The 26,086-nt window shown below is 37.0% G+C and overlaps 1 protein-coding gene across 1 annotated transcript in view; it reads right to left on the bottom strand.

Moving 5' to 3' along the window:
- APPL1 (adaptor protein, phosphotyrosine interacting with PH domain and leucine zipper 1) overlaps nucleotides 1-26,086 on the bottom strand; it is a 38,894-nt gene that overhangs the window by 4,847 nt on the left and 7,961 nt on the right. Inside the window, exons 4-21 of the mRNA XM_032323038.1 lie at nucleotides 24,851-24,922; nucleotides 21,417-21,504; nucleotides 19,982-20,023; nucleotides 19,138-19,196; nucleotides 15,570-15,716; nucleotides 14,631-14,713; nucleotides 13,541-13,699; nucleotides 12,255-12,443; nucleotides 10,574-10,616; nucleotides 8,769-8,825; nucleotides 5,926-6,017; nucleotides 5,371-5,553; nucleotides 3,881-3,933; nucleotides 2,876-3,050; nucleotides 2,749-2,785; nucleotides 1,994-2,140; nucleotides 1,194-1,244; nucleotides 648-737 (exon numbers count right to left, since the gene is read on the bottom strand). Coding sequence (XP_032178929.1) covers nucleotides 648-737; nucleotides 1,194-1,244; nucleotides 1,994-2,140; nucleotides 2,749-2,785; nucleotides 2,876-3,050; nucleotides 3,881-3,933; nucleotides 5,371-5,553; nucleotides 5,926-6,017; nucleotides 8,769-8,825; nucleotides 10,574-10,616; nucleotides 12,255-12,443; nucleotides 13,541-13,699; nucleotides 14,631-14,713; nucleotides 15,570-15,716; nucleotides 19,138-19,196; nucleotides 19,982-20,023; nucleotides 21,417-21,504; nucleotides 24,851-24,922 — 1,767 coding nt within the window. The remainder of the gene's footprint in view (nucleotides 1-647; nucleotides 738-1,193; nucleotides 1,245-1,993; nucleotides 2,141-2,748; nucleotides 2,786-2,875; nucleotides 3,051-3,880; nucleotides 3,934-5,370; nucleotides 5,554-5,925; nucleotides 6,018-8,768; nucleotides 8,826-10,573; nucleotides 10,617-12,254; nucleotides 12,444-13,540; nucleotides 13,700-14,630; nucleotides 14,714-15,569; nucleotides 15,717-19,137; nucleotides 19,197-19,981; nucleotides 20,024-21,416; nucleotides 21,505-24,850; nucleotides 24,923-26,086) is intronic.

Raw genomic sequence — 26,086 nt, 5'->3', positions numbered from 1 at the left:
CTTCAGTGTCATCATCACATCCTTCTCCTTTGTCCTAAGTCCAATTCATTCCCAAATCCTGCTGATGTGTACTCATTAAGTATCCCACAAATGTCTCCTCTTTTCCAGGGCTACTGCCAATGCCACAGCCCATAACTGGGTCTTACCATCTCATGCATCAACATCTAATGCATTCTCCAGATTTTACTCTGAAACTTGCCTAACTTAAAATTATCCTGTTGGATGGACAATGATTTGACACTCCTGGTAGCATTAAGTATTTATATAAATATATATAAATTCCTGGAGACCAATAAAGATGTCAGCAATGGCAGTTAGGTCTACACACACACACACACACACACACACACACACGGCCTCTCAAAAGACCGGCTTTTTAGAAACAACCTTCACTGGAATATGGAAATATAAAAGCTTGGGTATGTTTGCTAAACGGCAAGTCAACTACATGTCAGGAACTATAAACATCCTCTCAGAAGACAGATGTCTTCCTTTTCTGCTGTGCTATGAACCATCTGGTTATAAAGTGGCTGAGGAAGCAGAAACAGACTTTCACTTGGAATTTCAAATCTGAAAATCACAGTTCTGAATTAGGGAAATTTCATAAACATTACACCAGAGAAGATCTAGATACTAGGACTACATACCTTTTCAATTTGTTTTTGTTTACTGAGTTCTTTCTGTTGCTTCTCTTTTACCCTCTCTATTTCTTTTTGTTTTTCTGATGCCCGACGATCCTGAAACATAGATGAATACAACTAATGAATTAAATAATTTTATATTTTAGACTTTTCAATATTGCCTTTGTAACCTTTTCATAATTTTTATACTTATATGGAAGCACACTAAAAATTTACATTCTATCTTATCCTAATTCCAAATGCTGTGTCAGCAACAGTATCTACTGATAACCTTGCACAACAAAATCATTTTTTATTTCCTTGCTAATATGAAAGGCCTTCTATTATGTTAGGTAATATTCTTAGAGGGGCACTTGGGTGGCTCAGTCGGTTAAGCATCCAACTGCTGATTTCAGTTCTGGTCATGATCTTAGGGAGGTGAGTTCGAGCCCTGCATAGGACTCTGCGTGAGATTCTCTCTCTGCCTGTCCCTCTGACCCTCTCTCTGCCTCTGCACTCTACATAAATAAATCTTAAAAAATAGAACATTCTTGGATAATTTTGGATTCTTACCAGTTCTGCATGCAAAGCTATCTGTTTTGCCAGACCAACAGAATCACAAATCTGAAAGGGGAAAAAGTAGGAAAAGCTCAGGCAGTCCTCACATTGAAGTAATAATTTCAAGTATCGAAATAGCTGAGGTAACTAGCTTTATAACTCATTATAATATACTGCTTCAAACAAAAGCTGATTTAAGAATGTTCTAGCTCCAGGGCATCTGGCTCATTTGGTTAAGTGCCCGACTCTTGATTTCAGCTCAGGTCATGCTCTCAGGTCGTGAGACTGAGCCCCATGTTGGACTCTTCGGTCAGCACAGAGTATGCTTGAGATTCTCACCCTCTCCCTTTGTCTCTCCCCTGCACTCCTGCTCTCTCTCTCTCTCAAAAAAAAAAAAAAAAAAAAAAAAGGTTCCAATCCCCACATGAAGCATCTGTGAATTTTCTTCAGAGTCTGAGTTGCTGGTGCTGGGTCTCACCTCTGTCACACACCTCACCTTCAAATGGTAAGGTCTGCAAAGAATGAAGCAAGGAGATGCTGATACTGCTCTAAGCTGAAAACAGCTGAAAAAGGCTGATTATGAAAATATAATACATTCCCAGAGTAAGTTAATATATTGCATTCCCAGAGCATCAGCTGCCAATGCATATAGTCAGAAGGCCCAAGCTACCTACCAGCTATCTTTAGAGCCAATGGGCTTTGGTCAAACAACTTTGTTGGATTAAGCCAAATTTGTTTTCTTCCACAAATCTTACTAAGAACTTCGACTATGATAGGTATTTCATAACAGAAACACAATTTGAAAAATCAGGTACCTTTTCCCCCTCGTTGTTTGATTCAAATATATAGCAGACTGATGACAGATTACTTTCACTTCTCCCACCTGATGTCCGAAGAACAAATCCAAAAAGCCTCTTATTTTCCTGGTGCGTAGCGTACAAAACTACACTGGGTAATGGAAACTGCCACAGAAAATACCAGAAGCAAACATGAGATTTTTCAAACACAAGCACTCTTCTGTATGACAAATTCAAGTACTAAGTTATAAAAATATTATAAACAGAACATTAAAGCCAATTTTCTTCTTAACAGAATGGCAATCCAAGAACAAAAATGTCCTATTTGGTTTGGATTACCAGGTAGAACAAGACATTGTTGAATATCAAATTTATTAGTCATTTACACATATTACAAAATCATATTCAATAACAAAAATGGTCCATATTATTAAATGATTAAGAGCATGTACTTCCAACTATTTCAACACAGGTAATTATAAACTCAATCATGTCCACCTTTTAATTCCTGTTAGTGTTTATCCCTTAACTAGGCAGCACATATCCTACACTAAAAAACTACGTATCATACCAGACTGCACTGATTCTTTAAGTATATGGAATGTTCAATTATAAATTTGGGGTGGGGGGTAGATGGCCATTGGCTTAATTATAACTTGGCCAATCACAATTAATACCACTATTCAATACATACGGTCAGAATTACTATAATGATATAGATGTGTATATGCAAAAAGAGATTTCCAATAAAGCTTTAAACATGTAGAACTCACTGTGAGCCTTGTAACTTGTGTCTGTGGATCAATTAACCTATAATTAAAAATTTGGAAAACAAATTTTAATTAGGCTGAAATTAAACATTTTTTCCGACAGTTTTTTAAGGGAGAGGTCATTACTTACTTTAAACAATCACAAGTGACTAATAAATGTGATTCTGTCATACGAAAGATGTTATGGATGGCCCGGGCAGCTAAGATTTGCCGCATTGTTTCATAAACAACATCTGGATTGTCATCTGATTTCACCTCCATAGAACCAAGGAATCGGACAATAAATAACTGATGAAGAATAGAATCTACAAAAGAACAAGGTATATTACATATCTTTAAATCCCACATTTCCTTTCCTTAAGAATAAAATACATTGTCACCTTTTAAATTTTCTAGTGAAAAATTCAACCTTGTAGAAGTATTTAAAAATTACTCCTAACTACAGTGTTCAAGTTATAGAAAAATTAAGGTCTCTAATTCAAATAGCAAAAGGTCAGGTTTCAACAATTGATGGTTGTGAGTAAAATAAAAATTCCTCATACTATTCTTAAAGCTTTTAAATCTGAAATTTAACAAAAATAAATAGTTACTGAGAAAAGAAAAAAAAAGTTAATGGTCCAGTACCAGAAGAAAACACCAGTTGCTAGGAAAAGCTTAAAGGATATCTTCTGCATTGAGAATTTGATTCTGAGGTCCAAAGTATGATATTTTATAATTTTAATGAAATCTTTAAGCCTGATTAAGTTTTGCTGCTTTGAGTACTATGAGCAAAATGAAAACTGTGAAGTGGGATGCCTGGGTGGCTCAGTTAGTTAAGCAGCTGCCTTCGGCTCAGGTCATGATCCCAGTGTCCTGGGATCGAGTCCCACATCGGGCTCCTAGCTTGGCAGGAAGTCTGCTTCTCCCTCTGCCTCTGCCTGCCGCTCTGTCTGCCTGTGCTCGCTCGCGCTGTCTCTCTCTCTCTCTCTCTGACAAGTAAATAAATAAAATCCTAAAAAAAAACAAACAAAAAAAAACTGTGAAGTAAAGCTACCATTAAAATAGCATATATCAGAACAAATATATACAACAAATTCTTCACACAGTTTGCTGCTGAGAATTTTTTAAATGTAAGAATACTGCACAACTGTTTTACCTTCAGTTTCAGATTTTGTACCTCCTCCAGATTCTCCAAATGGATTTGTGCGCCTGAAAAGTTTTTCAAAAATTATGAACCAATGGTCAGTTACCATGAGCCATACGGAAGAAATCTTAATCACTGAAACTGGGTTATAAACTAAGAGTCACAAAAACTTGTACATACATTTTTTAAAAAGCTCTAAAATGTCCCATCCTGTTAAGGAACTACTATCAATGACCACTTTACTCTGACAAAGGCCCCTGCCTTCACACTTACTAAGCAGAACTCAATGCTGCTGCATTCTAGAAGAGGTAGATGAGCTGACATGTAGACATACATACATATACGCCCACATACACCCCAATATCCTATAAACCATGTTGTGAAAGTCCTTGAATTTAAATAAAGAGGGACAGAACAGCTGACTTAGCTTCAATACGCCAGGGATTTCCTAGGATTGCAAAAACCTCTTTTTAGGTCCTCAAAGTACATACTGTAAGTTAATTATGCTAATTTGAACACTGTCTAGTTTTAAACCTGTATTTCTCAAGGCATATATAACAATGCAAGAAGAAAAGCTAATTAGTGATGGGAGCTACCTCATTCCTCAGTGTGAGTGGCTCTTGGCACACACACAATGAAGGAAAAAAACACAATTCAAAATGGGTTTTGTAGGGGCGCCTGGGTGGCTCAGTGGGTTAAGCCTCTGCCTTTGGCTCAGGTCATGATCTCAGGGTCCTGGGATCCAGCCCCGCATCGGGCTCTCTGCTCAGCGGGGAGCCTGCTTCCCCCTTTCTCTGTCTCTGCCTGCTTCTCTGCCCACCTGTGATCTGTCAAATAAATAAATAAAATCTTAAAAAAAAAAGACAACATGAAATTGATCTCTATAATTGATGTCTGAACTTTTATATAAAATGCTAAATATATTTCTGTGATCAAATACAAATTATTTTTTTCTCGGTCACAGCCATGTATATCCAAATTAGTATAAATTTGTTAGGCATCCAACCTACTTAAATAAATGATTTGCTGTGACATTTCCTTCATCCCAGAGCCAAAGAAAAATTCTAACAGCTTTCACATTTCTCATTATACAACGAGAAGATGTTTTATTAATAATTCACAGCATGATAATGTTTTAGTCTTCCTGGAGATTTCTTATTCTGACCCAAGATGATATTCTTCTTACAAACCTAGAGCACATGTACTACTCTGAATTTCTAAAATAGTGTCATGACCTAAAGATAGGACTGTCAACTTTCTTCTGTAACTTTAAGAGCCAATACCTGAATTCAAAATTAAATATTTTTAGAACTAAATTATCTCCACTTATTTAGCTGAGGCAGAAAATAAAAACCTGCATGATTCTTTCCCGACTATCAAAATTAAGTATAGGAAGTACAACATAATTGATACGTATGTGTGAGAGAGGACTCTCAGCTGCAAAAATGGAATCATAAGCTTAACAGACCACAGAACAATATCCCTCTGATGCCATCGCCCACCTGCCTCCCTGGCCAAAGGCTTTTGCTTGGCCAGGCTGATCTTCGCACACGGGAGAAATGATGTCAAACTGTATTGGGGTATCTGGAGCAACGAGAGAATCTAGAGAAAGGGCAGCCAGATTTGTGGACTCAGATCCCAAGGATCCCGAGCTGCTGGTTCGAGCTGTCGGTGGCCGAGATTGTCTAAAGACAGAAGAAAACCAGAAGATACTGCATTAAGTTTTCTCTTCTTGAAACTGAATACAAACTAGCAGAAAAGAAAATATAATTTTATAAGGTAAAGAGAGGAGAAGAAATTTCAATAACAGACTTTTCTTTCCAATGACTAAATTCAAAAACATAAATGATCTCAATCTATAGATAAAGCACTAGGGCCATCTGGAATTATTTATTTAGCACTCTAGCTGGTAAATTTACCAACCTGAAAATATATACTTTCTATATTTTGGGGAAACTATTTCATACTAATGTAAGTAGAACTGCTAAAATCAAAGTGTTTGCTAACACTTTCAAAAGCCCATATGGTTTCAAATAACCCAAAGTCTGTTAACTCACGCTGCCGGCCGCAGACTCTCGTGCCTCTGCTGGAAAGATGGGGAAGGAGTGACAGCTTCCAAAGCTGACTGATTTACTCGTGCTGCAATTTCCTATTTTGTTTTAAAAAGGACTAGAATTGGTAAAGCAAGGAAACCAAAAGTTTGAATACAGTTGTCAGAATGTTCTTGAGTTACATTTAAAATGCAAATTGGAGTTACTAAAGTAGTTCCACATTGTCTTAAGATATATAATTAACTTCATAACATTGTAACTTAAGCTTCCTCTTACAGACACAGATCTTTAAATATTTAACTACCAGATTTTTTGGATTAGGTTTGTATTGTTAGCACCTAATACAGCACCTACTATATGGGTACTCAATACATTTGTTAAATAATGAAATTCAGAAGGAGTAGGAATAGCCACAAAATATCAAAATATTAAAATATTTTATGACTATACTGCTGACATTTTCATGATCTTCCAGAATATATTTATGCTCAGAGAAATCTATGTATTTATTGATGAAGTTATCATAGATGTTTTCAGGCCAAAATCTGATAGAAAACTTTCTATAAGAGATATTTTTAAACTTACTGTTTTAATTTAAACATTGGCTATTTTGTAAAATAATATTTACGTTAGAAAAAAAAAATCCTAACACTTTTGCATTTCTTTGTCTTATAGTTAGCAAAAATATCAAAACAATGCCACAAATTGATCAGAATTTCTTCTCTCATTAAGTACAGATAAAGTAATTCTGAATCATCTGGAAAATACTACTTAAAATTTAGAGTTCTGATAGTCTGTGGGAAAAGTAAGATAACCCTGAATTATTCAAACCCAAACACTGTATTCACCATGTGTTCCCTAGATTAACAATTAAAAATTAAAAATTAACAGGTTAATTTTTTGGTGCTTCCAAGTAACGTAACAGAAAGGAAACGCTAACCTGGCAAGAGATCAAATTAGTGCAGGCAAAAGGCTTCTTTACAATTAGCAATTGGCACTGATTTTCTTAGATTACACTCTTAAGATTATAAAACTAATAGAAGTTACTAATATTTTGGAGGTCATGAAATAGTTTCTTTGGTTCAAAACTTTTCCTAGGCATCTAAATTCTAGGTGTCTTGGCCGGTACCTCAAAGCCATTAATGATAAATACAGAACTCTTTTAAATTGCTCTTCTGGGGCACCTGGGTGGCTCAGTGGGTTAAAGCCTCTGCCTTCGGCTCGGATCATGATCCCAGGGTTCTGGGATCGAGCCCCACATCGGGCTCTCTGCTCAGCAGGGAGCCTGCTTCCCCCTCTCTCTCTCTGCCTGCCTCTCTGCCTACTTGTGATCTCTGTCTGTCAAATTAAAAAAATAATAATAATAATAAATAAATAAATTGCTCTTCTGTTCACTTGAGCTCAAAACCTGAAAATCATCTTTAATTCTTCTCTTTAATCCTTTACATTGGTCAGTTACTAAGTGTCCAGCTGATTTCTTTTCACCTCTTTCTACAATGCATTATTTCTTTTTTTTTTTTTTTTAAAGATTTTATTTATTCATTTGACACAGAGAGATCACAAGTAGGCAGAGAGGCAGGCAGAGAGAGAGAGAGGAGGAAGCAGGCTCCCCGCGGAGCAGAGAACCCGATGCGGGACTCGATCCCAGGACCCTGAGATCATGACCTGAGCCGAAGGCAGCGGCTTAACCCACTGAGCCACCCAGGCGCCCATACAATGCATTATTTCTTCTCTCTTTTGATTACCACACCTCTTCAGACCCTCAATTTGTGCCTGAACTAGGATAATGGTCTCCTAGATGTTTCCAGATGCTCCTGTCTAATCAACCAATTATACCGACAAGTTTTAAGACTTAGAAGGATGGTGGCTTCCTACAGAAATCAGTCCTGCTCTGCCTCATCTGAAATCATCAGCCCTGCACAGCCCTGGCGGCAGCCAGGTTTATTGCACAGATGGGCCCACTGAGACTGGCAGAGGTTACATAGCTCCTGCCCCAAACCAAGTCTTTTCCCAACTACGCTGTAGCATGGATGCACTTGATTCCTTCCAGAGTTCTCCACACCCCTGGGTTCTTCTATGTGTTTGGATTCACCTACACAGCTAAGTTCATCTGGTTGGATAGGCTTGCCACTCAAAGTGTAACTGGCAAAAACCTGGAGTTCAGGCCACCTCATCTTAGACATTCTCTGCATTTTAACAAGATCCCCATGTGATTTGTATGCACATTTTAGCTATTTTTCTTAATAAGAACCTTCAACTCCAATTATAATACAGGTTTCATAAACACATCATTTCTGCCTTTACGCTTTTGTTTTTCTTCTCATAGGAGAATGTTTTATTCTTATAGGAGAATATATTTTACTCATGTTTTATTCTCAAAACATGGAAATCTTAGCCAGCTTGGGATCCTACCATCTCCACAATTTTCTCTAAAACTAAAGTCCACACTGATCTTAACATTCTCAAATCTTAAGCTTTTAGTCATTACCATACACTTTCAACCACACAGTTTTATACACAGTGTTACTTAAAGTTTTAGTTTTGTATTTCCATACACACAGGCTCCTGCAGGGCAAAGCCATGGCTTCCTTTTCTTTTGTATTCTTCTCCATGGTGCTCAACCCAAAGCCAAACACAGGACTGATGCCCAGTAAAAATTTGTCAGCTGACCAATTTCAGTTACTTCTGAAATACTTTATCTTTCTAGGAAGACCAAATGCTCTTACAGGGATTCATTAAAGCTACTCATTCAATGGCAAATTAAAAGACTTCAGAACTTTAGGAATTATAAAATAAATAAGAATCATTCATTTTTGCCAGGTCTGGATACCATAAAATAAAAATATTACCTCTGGGTTTTCACTTAAATATATTTGCTTGGATATGTTATTTATAGTACAGATCCACTGCAAGAGAAAAAAATAGAAAAATATGATTAATTTTTTTTCTATAGTTCTTCTCTTCTAAAAGAATCTTCAATATTTCATTTAACAAAAGTTCCATTAGAAGTAGCATATAATTGGGGCACATGGGTGGCTCATTCGGTTAGGCATCTGCCTTCAGCTCAGGTCATGATCTCAGGGTCCTGGGATCAAGTCACAAGTCAGGCTCCCTGCTCAGTGGGGAGTCCACGTCTCCTTCTCCCTCTGCCCCTCCCCTCCACTAGTGCTGTCTAATAAATGAAATCCTTTTTTTTTTTTTTTTTTTAAAGATTTTATTTATTTGAGAGGGAGAGGAAGAGAGAATGAGAGGAGAGAGGTCAGGGGCAGAAGCAGACTCCCTGGGGCGCCTGGGTGGCTCAATGGGTTAAAGCCTCTGCATTCGGCTCAGGTCGTGATCCCAGGGTCCTGGGAATGAGCCCTGCGTCGGGCTCTCTGCTCAACAGGGAGCCTGCTTCCCCCTCTCTCTCTGCCTGCCTCTCTGCCTACTTAAATAAATAAAACCTTTAAAAAAAAAAAGAAAAAAAGAAAAAAAAAGCAGACTCCCTGCTGAGCAGGGAGCCCAATGTGGGACTCGATCCCTGGACTCCAGGATCATGACCCGAGCCAAAAGCAGTCACTTAACCAACTGAGCCACCTAGGCTCCCAATAAATAAAATCTTAAAAAAAAAAAAAAAGGGGCCCAAATTAACTTTATACAAGCAAATAAAAATAAACCAATAATGTTAAGTTACAATTTAATAGTCTATATTTGTCTTTTATATCATCCCCTCTTACTCCCTACCAAATAAGATAGTCTGAACTCAGATATCATGATTAACACCAATAAAGTTAAGAGCTAAATATATTCCTAGTGAATGCACTTTACATACTTCTCTTCTTTCAGATTTATAACTAACATAGAAAATGCTCTCTTCCACATTTTCTGTTTCACACTCAAGGACTCCAGTCCACAATGAGCTTCATTAAACTAATAATCTGGTAAACCTGACAGAAAGCAGATATTTGTCTACGTTCCTCACAAACCAAAAGCAAGTTTTAAAACCTACTCCTTTGCACAAGAGGCAAATAAAAATAGATCTCTATATAATTTCTAACATTTCTTTTACCAACACAGTTAAATACCAGATAAAGTGGCTCAAAATCAACTACAGTATATTTTCATTGAAGAATATTTCTCAGGGCAAAGGTTTTGAAGCGTCAGTTCTTGGTGGTAACTTACCTTCCATATTTGGTGTACTAGAAGTAAAAATGGAGCCAAAAATAAAAGACTCGTGAGGAAGAACAGACACTCCCAAATTTTTGTTTTTCTGTCTTTCATTTCTCCAAGGTTTGAAGCTTTACTTGCTTCCTGCCATGCTATATCAGCTGCCACTATGTTCTTAAGGCAGCAAATACTGTCTCAGAAAGTTGATGAGAGAAGGGAATAAATTAAACTGTCACCTCATGATACTAATAGCTTGCCAGATAGCAACAGTCACAAGGTCATTTCTGAAGTTGAGCCTTTAAAAAGACAAGACACCAAATGATCTCTAAGGTCTCCTTTAATAGGTCTACCTATAAAAGTCTCTGAAACTTGATGTTTCTTGAGGACAACAGATTTTTATGAAAAAAAATTTTAATTAACTAGGATTTTCTACATTTCTATCTTAATATTTAGTTACTGAAATATCTTAAAATGTTGCTGAAGAAAATAACTTTAGAAAAAATTTTACCTCCTCATGGTCTTTTTTACTTTCTGCTTGCAAAATTGAAGATCTGAAAAATAAAAAAGAAGTAAGTTTGACCCTCAATTTAAAAAAAGATCTGAGAAAATTTTTTATCTTTAAAAGTGCATATAAAACCAACTGGTATCAAAATAAAAAACCCAAAACACACAACCAATCAATATCTTAGTTAGGAAAAGGAGACCACCTGGGGCTGTACTCAGATTTTTACAACTCTTGACTTTTGGCTGGCTATCCATGCCAAGATATACCAAAAAAGAAACAGGTGCTGGTTTTCAGAAGACAGCCTATAAAAAAGGTACACTGCAAATAAGACAATGCATTTCAACTTTCTGATGTTTATCATATATATTTCAAATGTAAATCAGTGATCCTAACAGAAAACACTAATTGTACTCATTATTTCTCCAAAAATATAGTCAAATGAAAAATTTTAATGTATCACTAACTTCAGGATACTTAGCTTTTCTATAGATGTTATTTTAAGAGTTAAGAGAAAAATTACTAATTTTGAATTACACCAGGAATGTGAAATGGGAAATCATGTTAAGCATTATTAGCAATAAAACTGAAAAAATGTAAATTCCTGTACTAACATATTAACAATTTGGTAAACACAGGGACTCCCAACATCCAGCATGATAAATGACACAGTCACTGACATTTATTACATATTTAAAGAAGGAATATGAAATTAAACAACTGATAAAAGACAGTGAACCATAACATCTTAACATGCTGCTTCAGAACAGTAAGAAAGATCAAAAACAGTATTTTAAGCAGGAAAAAACTGCAGATAACTTAAACATCTATCATTAGGAAAAATTTTAGATTATGGTATATATCCTTAGATGGATTACAACGTAGCCATTGTGAAATGTTTTTAATAAGTAGCTATAGATCCAAAGTATATATACAGTATTTCCTCAAATATTTTTTAAAAATGGTGTAAGGCAACAGACCAAAAAGTTAATTGTTGCTTCTAGTTAGTGAGATTATTCTTTCAATATTCAATACTCCTTTTTTATATTTTTCTGTATTTTCCAAAAATTTGTTGTAAAGGCTACTCTATGGATTCTCAATTAATACAAAGGTAACAGAAGTCTTAAAAATTGCATATACACATTAATGGACTAAATCATTAATTAAACCAGAAACATTTAACATTTAAAAATGAGTGTTTGCACTTACTACATGTCAGGCACAATACATATGTTAGACTTCTCTTCTGTATAATAATTTACAAAGTAGGGATTATGACTCACACACCCCCATTTCACATGTAAAAAAACAGAGGTTATGTAACTTATCCAAGACCACACAGTAAGTAGCAGATCATGAATTTGAACTTTCTGACCCCAGGGTTAGGGCTCTTTCCGCTAACTGTGTTGCCTTCCCCTAGATGGAACAAAATTTTCAGTGAACAGTATCCTAACATGAAATCACAGGTTTTTACCATTTGCCCTTGTTTTAACAACCTCAAAATACTAAGACTTCATTTAACCAAGTCAGAAAGGAAAATTCATCTCATTTCTATTAAAAAAGAAAATTATCTTAATACATAATAAGCCTAGAGTGGCTATAAGATGTCTGAATGAGAAGGAATTATTATGCATTTCAGTAATTTAAAATACAACAGACTGTATTAACACTAGGAAAAAATACTAACTTTTTTCCATCAAAGGAAGTGATCTGAAAACAGTACCGCCTGTCTTCACAGTCCACAGCCATTACTGAGCAGTTGTCAATGTCCATGGCCAGGCCACCGGCCACATCCCCACGCGCCTGACTCATTAAGTTTCCACCCTGCGTGAAGTAAAACTGTCTGTCCCAGGTAGATGACACCAAGCCTGTTTTACTAAATGAAGAAAGTACATTCACTCTTTAATAAGAACACACCTGAAATCTCATCGTAAGCCAGACAAAAGATAAAGCACATCACAAAGAACCAGCTTGCAAAAAGGCACAAAGGTGCCTAGAAAATGTTTTTCAATCTCTAAAATAAATTCACGTACGCTGAGACACTTTTGTGTTTGTGTATTTCCAAAAAAAAAGCTGGAAGGTATCAAACTGCAACTGTTACAATGATGCTCCATAAATTACAGTTCAACTTTCAGGAGAAGAAATTCAAACAAAAAGAATTCATTTTACTTATAAGGTGAACTTGCTTTATCCTATCTTTAGATAAAACTTTTAGAAGTTGGGGCACCTGCATGGCTCAGTCGTTGAGCTCTGCCTTCAGTTCAGATCATGATCTCAGTGTCCTGGGATGGAGCCCCACGCCAGGCTCTCTGCTCAGCAGGGAGTCTGCTTCTCCCTCTCCCACGCCCCCTGCTTGTGTTCCCTCTCTCTTTGTCAAATAAATAAATAAAATCTTCAAAAAAATATTTATTTTTTTAAACTTTTAGAAGTTGACCTGATGGTATAATTGTATTTTAAAGTATAATAAAAATGACTTTTTATTTTTTAAAAAAAGATTTTATTTATTTGACAGAGAGACACAGTGAGAGGGAACACAAGCAGAGGGAACAGGAGTGGGAGAGGGAGAAGCAGACTTCCCACTGAGCACAGAGCCCCATGTGGGGCTCGATCCCAGGACCCTGGGATCATGACCCTAGCAAATGGCAGATGCCTAATGACTGAGCCACCCAGGCACCCCATAAAAATGATATTTAATAGCATTCATGAAATTCTAGATTTATTTAAACTCAAATTCATCTCACTTTAAAAATAATTCTATATTATTCAATAAATATCTAAACAGAATTATACTTCTGAAAATTATTCATGTATTCCACCTCTCAAAAAGTTGATAAACATGAATACCGCTAACTAAAATGATTCAACCTTCAGTAAAAGAAAATAATTTAGCAGACAATATCAATCATACATTATATTCACTTGATACTACCTTATATGATATACAACATACGAAAATAACTATAGTTTTCTTACTTCCTAGCATTAAGGTATCCAGCCTTCCGGGTTAAGTTTCGATTAACAGGAAATTTCATGGGATCTGGGTCAGGCACATATAAGGGGTCACTGGCTACTTCCAAATCTTCTATTGTCTGCTGCATGGTCTCGACATCATTGTCCATTTCCCTACGAACACTAACAGAGAAAACATACTATTTACTACCAACCACAACAAAGAACTCCTTACGAATCATGTTTATCTATATATTTGCTTTGCATATCTTTTCTTAAAGACAGCAACAACAGCACAGGTGGCTAAAATAACATGAACGCATGATGAAATAGCTTTACATTTTATTTGAAAGTAGTTATTATGGAAATAATACCAAATTAAAAAATGGATGAAGCCACGCTGAATACCCAACTTTGGAATAATTTTCAAAGTGTCCTGCATATCCCAGACTGACCATATCACTGATCAGAATTTTGAACCTGCTTAGAACTGCTTGCTTAGAACCCACTTAGAACTGCTTGCTTTCAGGGCGCCTGGGTGGCTCAGATGGTTAGGCATCTGCCTTTGGCTCAGGTCATGATCCCAGGGTCCTGGGATCGAGCCCGGCATCAGGCTCCCTACTCATCAGGGAATCCACTTCTCCCTCTCTCTCCCCACTGTCTGCCCTGCTTGTGTTCTCTCACTCTCTCTATAAAATAAAATAAAATAAAATAAAATCTTTAAAAAAAAAAAACTGCTTGCCCTCTTTAAGTTTTCATGGCTTAGAAAGCAATATTTATTTAGTAACTCCCATCTGTCCCCCACAATTCAGGTAATTGTGAAGCTAATGAACTTACGGATAATTACTATTATGTGTCTGTTATACACAGACATAAAACCCAGGTTAGAATAAAATATCATCAAACTTGACAGAGCTATGAAATTCAGAGCTCAGATTCTATGGAAAAGATGGTGAAAAATCAAGAAGTATCCATGAGCCATGTGAGACACAGTCTCATGGCAAGGAAAACAGCCCCTCAGGAAATTCAATGCTAAATATTTTTAGATTATGGCATTTAGTTGTTAACTTATTCTCATAACTTCATTTTCAATTTTAAGGAAGAAAGTACTTACTTCTGTACACTTGTTCCAATATTAGTCAAGAATTCTTCCAGCTGTTCATTGAGATTTTCAGAACCCATCTTAAAGAAACTTATCTGGGGCAAGAAGGTGTGTGAGTGGGAGGATGAATAACAGAAACATACACATACAAGAAACACAGTGAATCATATAAACAATCTCCAAGATACATGGTAAGGTAAAGAACAAAGGAATATTCCCAATTGTGCACTAGTTTACAATGACTTCTACTGGCCTTAGAACCATTGAAGAAACCAGACTTCAATTTCACTGTACATCTTTGTGAGTAAGCAATTATAAAATTAGAAAATGTTAAAATATATATAATAAGTTATATTAACTCTTATATTTATACAAAGACATATGTTATATTGAGGAATAATAAGCACTCATATTTGAAGGAATCTTCAAATTTCTTTAAACTCTTAATTTTTAGGGGTGTGCCATCACATATTACCCAAATTCACTTTTCTAGCCTCCTTCCTGATGCAAACCTCTTGGGACACTTTGGATCTCATCTATTATTTTTACCTCAGGAGGTATGCAAGGAACAGGAAACAAACTCAAACTTGCCCATTCTCTTTCAAATCTATTCCAAAGTCAGAGTGAATGGAAATTCCATCGGTAGGAGTAACTCCAGAATTCATTCAGCTTTCTGTTCCCTGTCCCCAACCTGTGATGGACAAGATCTAAATACTAGGTAAGTGTTTTTATTTATCCTAAACTATGTGAAATCTTCATTTGCAAGGAAAACCATCCTAACTTTCTCAAAATAGAATTCTGATGACATTTTAAATTACTTTTGAAAACAGAGATCCAAATAGAATATTTTGACCTTAGTTTGTAATACGCTTACACTTCACATAAATATCAAACTTAACATAAAGTTTTTAGGACAGTTATAATCCAAAACACAGTGCAGTCAGTATTTACCTGAGCTTGCATGTACCCAAGTAGAGGTTCTAACAGTGCTATTTTCTTTTTGTATTGAAGAGTATTTAATGCACAAAAATAATGCATCATGGTCTGGTGTTGTTTTTTTCTTGAAGTGTAGACATCTTCTGTTACTTCATACTTTACCTTTGCGTAAAAACATTAAAAATACTATTATTTCCTTAATTGTGTAATTATCTTTAGCAGCAGCTGTAGGGAAGAGTCCATCCAAGGAAAAATGTGTATCAACTATGCATCTTTATCTTCTGAGATAGTAGAAATCCTATAAAATACCAACCACTCCATCTTTTTTTTTTTTTTTCCAACCACTCCATCTTAAAATGCACATTTAAAGCCGAATTCTGCACATAACTAAGAATGATACAATAACTGAACTAAGTGTGGCAGAGTCTACCACACAGATCAAAGGCAGATAGGGATTTGGTATTAGCTTAGTCATTGTTTGTTTGTTTTTTAGTCATTAGTTTTTGATCTTGGTCAGTTCACAGCATACTTCTCTTCTGGTTCTCCCCTGCTGTTCTTCCTCTCTTATACTTGTTTTCGTTCACCCACACTTAAAATACTTGTGCTCCTTTAAGTTCTTGTATTCAGACAATATTTATTGAGCACCTATTATGTAATATGCATTAGGCTCTTCTCTCTTGTTGCTTTCCTTAGAATACCAAATCCAGTACTAAAAATATTCCAATACACCAATGACTCCCAAATTTTTAACTCTCACCTTTCACTTTTTTTGTAATTTTATTTATTTATGTGAGTGAGAGAGAGAGAGAGAGCACGAGCAGGGAGAGGGAGAAGCAGACTCCACGCTGAGTGGAGAGCCTGATGCAGGTCTTGATCCCAGGATTCTGGGATCATGACCTGAGCCGAAGGCAGACACCCAACTGACTAAGCCATCCAGACAGCCCTTGCCCTTCACTCTCCTAAGTGTCAGAGGAAGTACATTTCCAGCTGGGTTTCTCTCTATGTGTGTGTGTGTATGTGCACTTGTGCACAAATGTGTGTTTAAATGTGCCGAACATGTACAAAACTGAATACAGTATCTTCCCCTCAAAGCCTCTGTTTTATTAGCTTTTTATTATTTTTAAAGATATTTGTATTTGAGCATAAGAGCAAGCGGTGGGGAGGGGCAAAGGGAGGAGAAAGAGAAGCAGACTCCCCGCTGAGTAAGGAGCCTAATGCAGGGCTCAATCCCAGGACCCCAGGATCACGACCTGAGCTGAAAGCAGACACTTCATCAACGGAGCCATCTAGGTGCCCCTGCTTCTTAGCTCTCCTAATTACTCCAAGATCTACCCCATCATCCAAGAATCATAGGATTCCTTTTTAATTCTTCCTTCTACCATGTCATGTCAATTCTACTTATAAAATATCATCCAAAAGTATTCCTTCCTCTACACTTTCTACAACTACCTGAGGCTCTCCTAATGTCTCTGCAAACTATTCTGGTACCTTTTCAGTTGGATTCCCTCAGTCCAGTACCCTTCACATTTCCATTAGGATTTTTATTTTATAACACAATTGCATGGTGTTATCCACTTATAATCCTTTAAGTAAGATTCCTTTAAACAGGCTGTCCAGTCCCTCTAACTTAAACTTCAAAGTCACTGACAGAGTAATCTGGCCCTAAATTACTTTCTTGTCATCTCTGCCATTCCTCCCCCCAAATATATCCTATGCTCCAGACACACGCCATTATTGTAATAATTATTGTTAGAATTTTAAAAACTTGCTACAAGCCAGGTGCCCTGCATGTATTATCACATTTCATCATCACAACTACTGAGTTTTTTTGACAGAGAAATAAAGGCTTGAAATTAAGTAACCAGAGTGTGACCTCAGGCAAGTAAGTAAATCTCAGGCAAAGCTGAGATTTGTCCTCCAACAGTGCAACTCCAGAGCCCATGCTCTTAAGCTTTACATTTTCTGGTGTCTACCATGTGCTTCTGCAAAGGCTGTTTTTCTTCCAGGAATGCCCACTTCCTAACCCTAAACCAGTGACGTTCACTCATCCTAAATGCAAACAGCACCTCCTAAAAGTATAGCCTTTCCCAATTACCAAAGTTAACTGCTGCTTTGTGCTCTCCCAACATTTTGTTAAGACTGCGATTACAGTACTTAACTCTGTTAATTCACATGTGTTCTTCACTCTTGTACGCTGGCATCTACTCTAGCTGCGTGCCTTCACACAGGAAGTCTTTGACTAAGTGTGTATTATTCACTCCCTGAGGCTAGGAGTAGAGCCTTTTCACACTATTACCCCATGGTACCCAAAACAGAGTAGATGCTCTAAATTTTTTCAAATCAAACAAAATTGGTATAAGAATGTTTTTTTAAACTACCTGGAATAACAACAAAAAACCTGGAACAGCCAGAAGCAATGCAAAGTGTAATAAAATTCATAACTAGGGCGCCTGGGTGGCTCAGTGGGTTAGGCTGCTGCCTTCGGCTCAGGTCATGATCTCAGGGTCCTGGGATCGAGTCCCGCATCAGGCTCTCTGCTCAGCAGGGAGCCTGCTTCCTCCCCTCTCTCTCTCTGTCAAATAAATAAATAAATAATCTTTTTTTAAAAAATAAATAAATAAATAATAAAATAAAATAAAATTCATAATTAGACCCTTTAACTATTTCTCTAAGGCAAAGTAGCAAAGTAATATAGATCTCAAAATGTGTGTATTTTATTAATATTTGCACCAAGTAATCAGTGAACTAAAATTAGAAATGGAAAGCTCTTTGTACTGGACTTTGTGAGAAACTTTCCATTTACTGGGTCACAGTAGCTGTTGCACAGTAAATTATATACCTAGTCGTGGATTCCCCCAAGTGATCACTGTGCCCCTACCAGCAGCTGTAGCCAAAGCTGCAGACACCAACACAGAGCACCTCACTTGCAAACATCTAGTGGAGGTCTCACGATCAAACCTGGGATTAGGCACTGAGGAAGGAAAGAGCTTAAGGAGCAGCTAGATGAACTTGTTAATTATTTTGTTTCTGTTCTTTACTCAAATGCATTTCTCCTAAAATAGAGTGAAAGATTTCTGGATTTCACTCCTTGGAGAAGGATCAAAAACATATATATATATATATATATATGTATATGTATACACACACACACATAGTGAGGAGGTACTCATAACAGAATTTCAATTATGTATGCAACAATTCAACTTTTTAACCACTTTATCTCAGAAGACACTTCTGAATACATACATGGTCAAAAAAAACAGAATACATACAATGTTCTCAAAACACAAGGCAAAAGGAGGCAATGTTATATACTGAGCATGAATTACACTTTTGGAATAGTTCTATTTACTTATCAAATTTTGTCAGCAGAAAAATATTTTGTTCAAAGAGACAATTATTAATTGTCTGATAATTATAAGAAAGGCTTTGAAGCAACTAGAAGGAAAGAATAAACTAAGGGCAATGTAGTAAAACATACAAAGTAACTGCAGTTACTGTTTTTAAACAGAAAAAAACTAGTGAAAAAGAAGCTAATGAAACAATTGTGACACTAAAGGAGTAAATAATTATGTTATCACACCTTGTCATTTTCTCTTTTTTTTGACAACCGGCTATATCTGTTAATTGCAGCATCATGATCTGGAAAACAGAAATAACTATTATCAATAATACAACAGTACTTTACCGAACTTATAAATGCTTTAAATAGTCTTTACATGTGCATCTTCCAACAAACATGCTAAAGCAAGAATTCTCAAAATAAAATAAAAATTCTCTAACACATACTTCACTCCACCCAAATATTCCCATAGTCAAATTTCCCATGAAATATCTTTCTACTTATTAAATTGGTTTTAAAAAAAAAATCAATTCTAAGGAGACTGTACTCCACATAAAGTTTTTTAAAGTATTTTACTTTTTTTTAAGATTTTATTATTTATTTGAGAGACAGAGTGAGAATGCACAAGGAGGATGAGTGGCAGAGGGAGAAGGAGAAGCAAGCTCTCCACTGAGCAGGGAGCCCAATGCAGGACTCGATCCCAGCACCCTGAAATCATGATCTGAGCGAAAGGCAGATGTTTAAACAACTGAGCCACCCAGGGTCCCAAAAAGTATTTTTTAGTACAAAAATAGCAAATGTTCACTAAGGAAAATTTTGGAATATACAAGAAAACAAGGGAATATGTTATATCAACTCCTCTGGTATTATTAATATAGCAAACCACAAGATTTGATTTAGTTTCCGTTTAAATTCTTCTTGTAGCATAAACTTAGTAAAACTTAAAAATAGCACTGATTTACATAATGTTCACCTACACTTTAGGTTCATTTTTTTCAATTATTACATAGAATATAGCCACAGTTTTATGTTGATAAAGAAATGCATCACTGTGAGAAAGAACTGTAAAGTATTCACAACTTACCATTACTAGCAATCTGAAACACTTCCTTTAACGTCAGTATTTCTGGAAAAGTTCAAGAATAGTTTCAATTTAGCATATTTATGAAATATCTAAAATTTTGTTTAGAAAACAGTAACTCGCATTTAAGCTAAACTCAAACTCCAAATAATATTTCATACTTCAACATTCAAATTGAAAAAGTTCTGTGTTTTAGCTCGTCTACGAAACATACACTATCTTTAACAACAATTACACCACCAGATCTACTTGCCACAAATTAATAATGTGAAACAAAAATTTAAAATCATTGCAAATTCTAAGATATTCAAATATTCTGACTTAGTACCAGCATCCAACTTATTATTTTTGATACAGACTCTAGTAAGTTCAAGTGCTGAATCTGAGAAAAAAGAAAAATTAGTACGATATGACATTCAGACTAGGAAAAGAGCATCCTTGAGAAATGACCATCCTTGAGAATTATCACCATAAATACTAACTCCTTCTCTAAAATACACTTGTCTTTATTCCATGCATGATCTGAATACTTTACCATCCACTGATACATTAGTTCAATGTTTTTATTCTCTCTACATATTCAGTAAATAAGTCTGTATGACTGAGACTGTAAATTATGAGAAAGCAGAGGCAATTCTATAAAACTCTCATTTTATCACCTAATAATCCTAAACAGGGAAAAAAAATCCACCACAAACTACTAAGTCATGGGTTGCCAGACGTGCCAGTACCCCTACCTCCCACCACTGCAGTCCCTAAACACACCTCCTGTGCCACTGTCACAGGTCAGGCATTGGTCATAGCTCACTAAGCTCTCACAACTTCCTATCTATTTTCCTAGACATCAAATCCACTCTATTCTAACCTCCAAAACCAAAGGAATTAGATCTACTTCTTCAAGGCCTCCATTGACTTCTTTGCTTATAAACTTAAGTCCAACATCTTCAGCATGATCTTGTTCCAGATTCATCTCCTGTCACTCCTCAACACATCCAACATTGCAACCATGTGGAGTTTCTCGTCAACCACAAAACAAGACACCTATTTCTATAACCCATACCTTTGTGCTTTCTAGTCTGTCTAATGGAACAATGACTCTCTTCTCCTTGCAAATGCCTCTTCACTGTTCAATGCTCATGTCACATCCTTAGTGACATCTTACTGACACCCTCCTCTGATCCTCCATAGCACCTTGCTCATTCCCTAATTATAAGAGAATTATCTTAATTACCTACTTTATCCATCTCCTTCTCAAGGCTTTCTTGACAGAAGACAACTGTATCTAGTTTAACATCTAGCAGGAGCTTCTATAAATATCCAGTGATACATTAAAGTGGTACAAGCTGCAGTTAGAAATGGTTAAGGTATACAGTAATATGCACTTTACAAGTATTGATCTGAGGGGTAATGGAAGTAGACATAAACTTGACTTCATTACCTTTTAGATCTCTTTCTTTAAACTGGGTAATGGGAAACATCATGGCATCAGCAAGCTGTGTTGAAAGTACTGCATGGCAAGAGCTAAGCTAGTAAAAGGAAGACCAAAATGGCTGAATAAATAACTATACAGAGATATTTAGCCAGTGTTTATAAATTAAACAAAATCTAATAAACAGATGGTGATACATTTTACAGAAGAGAACATTCAAAATTATGTGATATAGTCCAAAATACTATACAGTTAAGAAAAAAAAAAAGTCCATTTAAAACTCTTAGAAAAAAAACATAGGATAACCTAGGATTTGGCAATGGCTCTTACATATGACACCAAAGCACAAGCAACTAAAGAAAATATAAATTGGACTTCATCAAAATTAAAAACCTTGGGCAAAAGATATATCAAGAAAGTAAAAACACAGCCTGCAGAAAGGGGGGAAATATTTGCCAGTCACATATCGAGAATGAACTTGTATCTACAAAAAGGAAGCCTTAAACTCAGTAATAAAAGATAAACCACTCAACTGAAAAACGGGCAAAGTACTGAATGAAGCACTTCACCCCTGCCCACAGTGCTGCCTTCTGTAGTTTCAGTTACCCAGAGTCAACTGCCGTCCCGAATCAGATGATCCTCCTTCGGACACAGTGTCAGAAGGCCAACAGGAGCCTAACAGGACCTTAGAGTGCTTCCATCATTCACCTCACTGCATCTCATCATGCAAGCACTCTATCATCTCACATCACCACAAGAAGAGTTGAGTACAGCACCGTAATATATTTTGCAAGAGAGACACACACACCACATTCACAGAACTTGTATTATGGTATAATGTTATAATTTTATTTTATTAGTAATTATTCTCTCATTTTGTTAAACCTACTGTGCCTATTTTATAAATTACTCTTTGTCACATGTGTGTGTATGTATAGGGAAACACATTATATATGGTTCCATACTACCCATGGTTTCAGGTGACCACTTGGGGTGGTGTGTGAAAGTATCACCTGTGGATGCGGGGGGGGGGGGTACTATCATAGACATAGATACAGAAATGGCCAATAAGCATAGAAAAAGGTCCTCAACACCATTAGTCAACAGGAAAATGCACATAAAAACTACAATGATACACTACTTCATACCTGCTTAGATGGTTATAATAAAAATATTAACGAAAATAGTTAAGTGTTGGTGAGGACGTGGAAAAACTGGAACCCTCCATTACTGGTGGGAATGTAAAAGTATATAGGACCTGTGGAAAACAGTCTGGCTCAAAAAGCTAAATATAAAATTACTGTATGACCCAGCAATTCCACTCCGGATTACAGACCCAAAAGAACTGAATACTGGTGTTCAAGAAAAAAATAAAACAAAAGCTTATATACAAACCCTCACTGTAGCACTATTCCCACTGGCCAAAAGGCATAAAACAACTCACTGCCCATCAACTATCAATGGATAAATAAAAAGTGGTATACTCATATGATAGAATTTTATTCACCTTCTGATACATGCTATAACACAGACAAACCTTGAAAACATTACACTAAAGAAGACAGACACAAAAATCCACAAACTGTGTAAGTCCATTTATATGAAATATCCAAAGCAGGCAAATCTATACAGATAGAAAATAGATTTGTGGTTGCCAAGAGCTGAAGGGAGAGGAAGTAGGGAGTGGCTGCTTAATGGGAATAGGGTTTCCTTTGGGATGATGATGAAAATGTTCTGGAACATCAGCAGTGAGGGCTGCACAGCATTGTGAGTGTATAAATGTAACTAGGGAGACATTTTATGTTATGTATATTTTACCAGAATAAAAATATTCCATTTCCTATAAATATTTCTCTATATTGCTCTACTATAACAATATTTTGCTATAATGAGTTATTAAAATATTTCAAAAAACTACTTTTTCAGTTACAGAACTAGAAAAGACAGAACAATCTAATGGCTCCTATGAAAAGAAGAGCTTTCATTGCACTAGTTGAGAACAGTAATGAACTCCCCAAATAGCTCTCACCGCCCCTCTTCCTCCTAGGAACATTTTACCATCCAGTTTATTAATCCTTCCATCCCAGACAGTCAATATCAGCCCTTAATTTCTCTAACCAGTCATCAGAACAAATTATTTTAAAAAAGACCCAGAAGTGGGGCGCCTGGGTGGCTCAGTGGGTTAAGCCTCTGTCTTCAGCTCAGGTCATAATCCCAGGGTCCTAGGATCAAGTCCTGCATTGGGCTCTCTGCTCAGCAGGGAGCCTGCCTCTCTGCCTACTTGTGATCTCTGCCAAATAAATAAATAAAATCTTGGGGAAAAAAAAGACCCAGAACTTAGCTATATCTCACAGCTTTTTTTTTTAAGATTTTATTTATTATTTAACAGACAGAGATCACAAGTAGGCAGAGAGGCAGGCAGAGAGACAGATGGAAGCAGGCTCCCTGCTGAGCAGAAGGCCCGATGTAGGGCTCAATCCTAGGACCCTAAGATCATGACCTGAGCCGAAGGCAGAGGCTTAACCCACTGACCACCCAGATGCCCTTATATCTCATAGTTTAACCTTTTTGGGGGGGAGGGGGAGAGCAGAGAGAGAGAGAAAACAAGTAGGCAGAGAGGCAGGCAGAGAGAAAGGGGAAAGCAGGCTCCCCACCAAGCAGAGAGCCCGATGTGGAGCTTGATCCCAGGACCCTGAGATCATGACCTGAGCTGAAGGCAGAGGCTTAACCCACTGAGCCACCCAGATGCCCCTCTTTTTTTTTTTTTTAATTTTATTTATTTATTGGTCAAGAGAGAGAGAACAGGCAGGCAGAAGCAGGGGAAGAAGCAGGCTTCCAGCTGAGCAAGGAGCCCAATGTGGGAGTTCATGACCTGAGCTGAAGGCAGACAGATGCTTAACCGACTAAGCCACCCAGGCTCATAGTTGCCACCCACCTCATAGTTGAACTCTTACCTCCCTGCCTACACCAGATAAAAGAGTGAAAGGCTGAATGACACAGACTAAGAGGAGAGACAGCACATCTCTAGGCTCATCGCCAAAAACAATTTGTTTTAATCAAACAAAGTACTATTTTTATGAGACATCCACTAAGATATGAGACCATCACTAATATGGAAATAAGGTCCTTCTTTTTTTAAAGTTTTATTTATTTATTTGAGAGAGAGAGAGCATGAGAAGGGGGAGGGCCAGAGGGAGAAGCAGACTCCCTGCAGAGCACGGAGCCTGATACAGAACTCGATCCCGAGACCCCAGGATCATGACCCAAGCTGAAGGCAGTTGCTCAACCAACTGAGCCACCCAGGTGCCCCAGGTGCCCCAATAAGGTCCTTCTTTAATCACAGAGATTTGCTCATATAATCATTATAGTACAAGTTCCCAATAAAAGCTAAACTTGAATAATTTAATAATAAGACCACTTACTCAAGCAAAGTAAGTACTTACCTCATCTATAACTTTTGAAAACTGTTGCAAAGTAGAGCTCATAACTTCATCGTCACCCCCCAAAGGAAAACGCTAAAAAAAGAGAAACAGAGATGAGGTAATGTCCAGTGCTATAGGTCTTCTGTGAATGATGCTGTAATTTACATTTTTAAAATTTTTTAATAATTTTTTATTTTTTATTATTAGCCCCAGGGGTACAGGTCTGTGAATCGCCAGGTTTACACACTTCACAGCACTCACCACAGCACATACCCTCCCCAATGTCCATAACCCCACCCCCCTCTCCCAACCCCCCTCCCCACAGCAACCCTCAGTTTGTTTTGTGAGATTAAGAGTAACTTATGATTTGTCTCCCTCCCGATCCCATCTTGTTTCATTTTTTCCTTCCCTACCCCCCAAAACCCCACGTTGCTTCTCCAATTCTTCATATCAGGGTGTAATTTACATTTTCAAAAATAGCTGACCCTCAAAAAAAAAAAAAAATAGCTGACCCTCAAAACACATGGGAGCTAGAAGTGCTGACCCGCACATAAGTTATATGTTAAAAGTTAAGTTATTTAACTTTCCCCAAATTTAACTAACAGCCGACTGTTGACAGGACCCTTATCAGTAATGTAAACAGTTAACACATATTTTATATATTACATGTATTGTGTACTGTATTTTCATAATCTTTTAGAGAAAAGTGTTAAGAAAATCATAGGAAGAAAAAATATATTTACTGTACTGTATCCAAAAAAAAACCCACCCATGAATAAGTGGACCCATTCAGTTCAAACCCATGTTGTTGTATTTTTTTAAGATTTTATTCATTTGGGGTGCCTGGGTGGCTCAGTGGGTTAAGCCTCTGCCTTTGGCTCAGGTCATGATCTCAGGGTCCTGGGATCGAGCCCCGCACAGGGCTCTCTGCTCAGCAGGGAGCCTGCTTCCCCCTCTCTCTGCCGGCCTCTCTGCCTACCTATGATCTCTCTCTCTCTCTCTGTCAAATAAATGAATAAAATCTTTAAAAAAAAAATTTTATTCATTTATTTGAGAGAGAGAAAGAGAGTGAGCGAGCACGAAAAAGGGGGGGGGGGTCAGCGGGAGAAGAACACTCCCACCGAGGAGGGAGCCTGATGCGTAACTAGATCCCAGGACTCCAGGATCATGACCTTAGCCAAAGGCACTCGCTCAACCAACTGAGCCACATAGGCACCCCTCAAACCCATGTTAAGGATCAACTGAAACTTTTACAAA

This window comes from Mustela erminea, chromosome 1 (genome assembly GCF_009829155.1).
Source record: "Mustela erminea isolate mMusErm1 chromosome 1, mMusErm1.Pri, whole genome shotgun sequence".
Classification (NCBI taxonomy): Eukaryota; Metazoa; Chordata; class Mammalia; order Carnivora; family Mustelidae; genus Mustela; species Mustela erminea.
The sequence above is the reverse complement of the archived record's forward strand: the minus strand, read 5'-3'. Positions and strand labels throughout refer to the sequence as shown.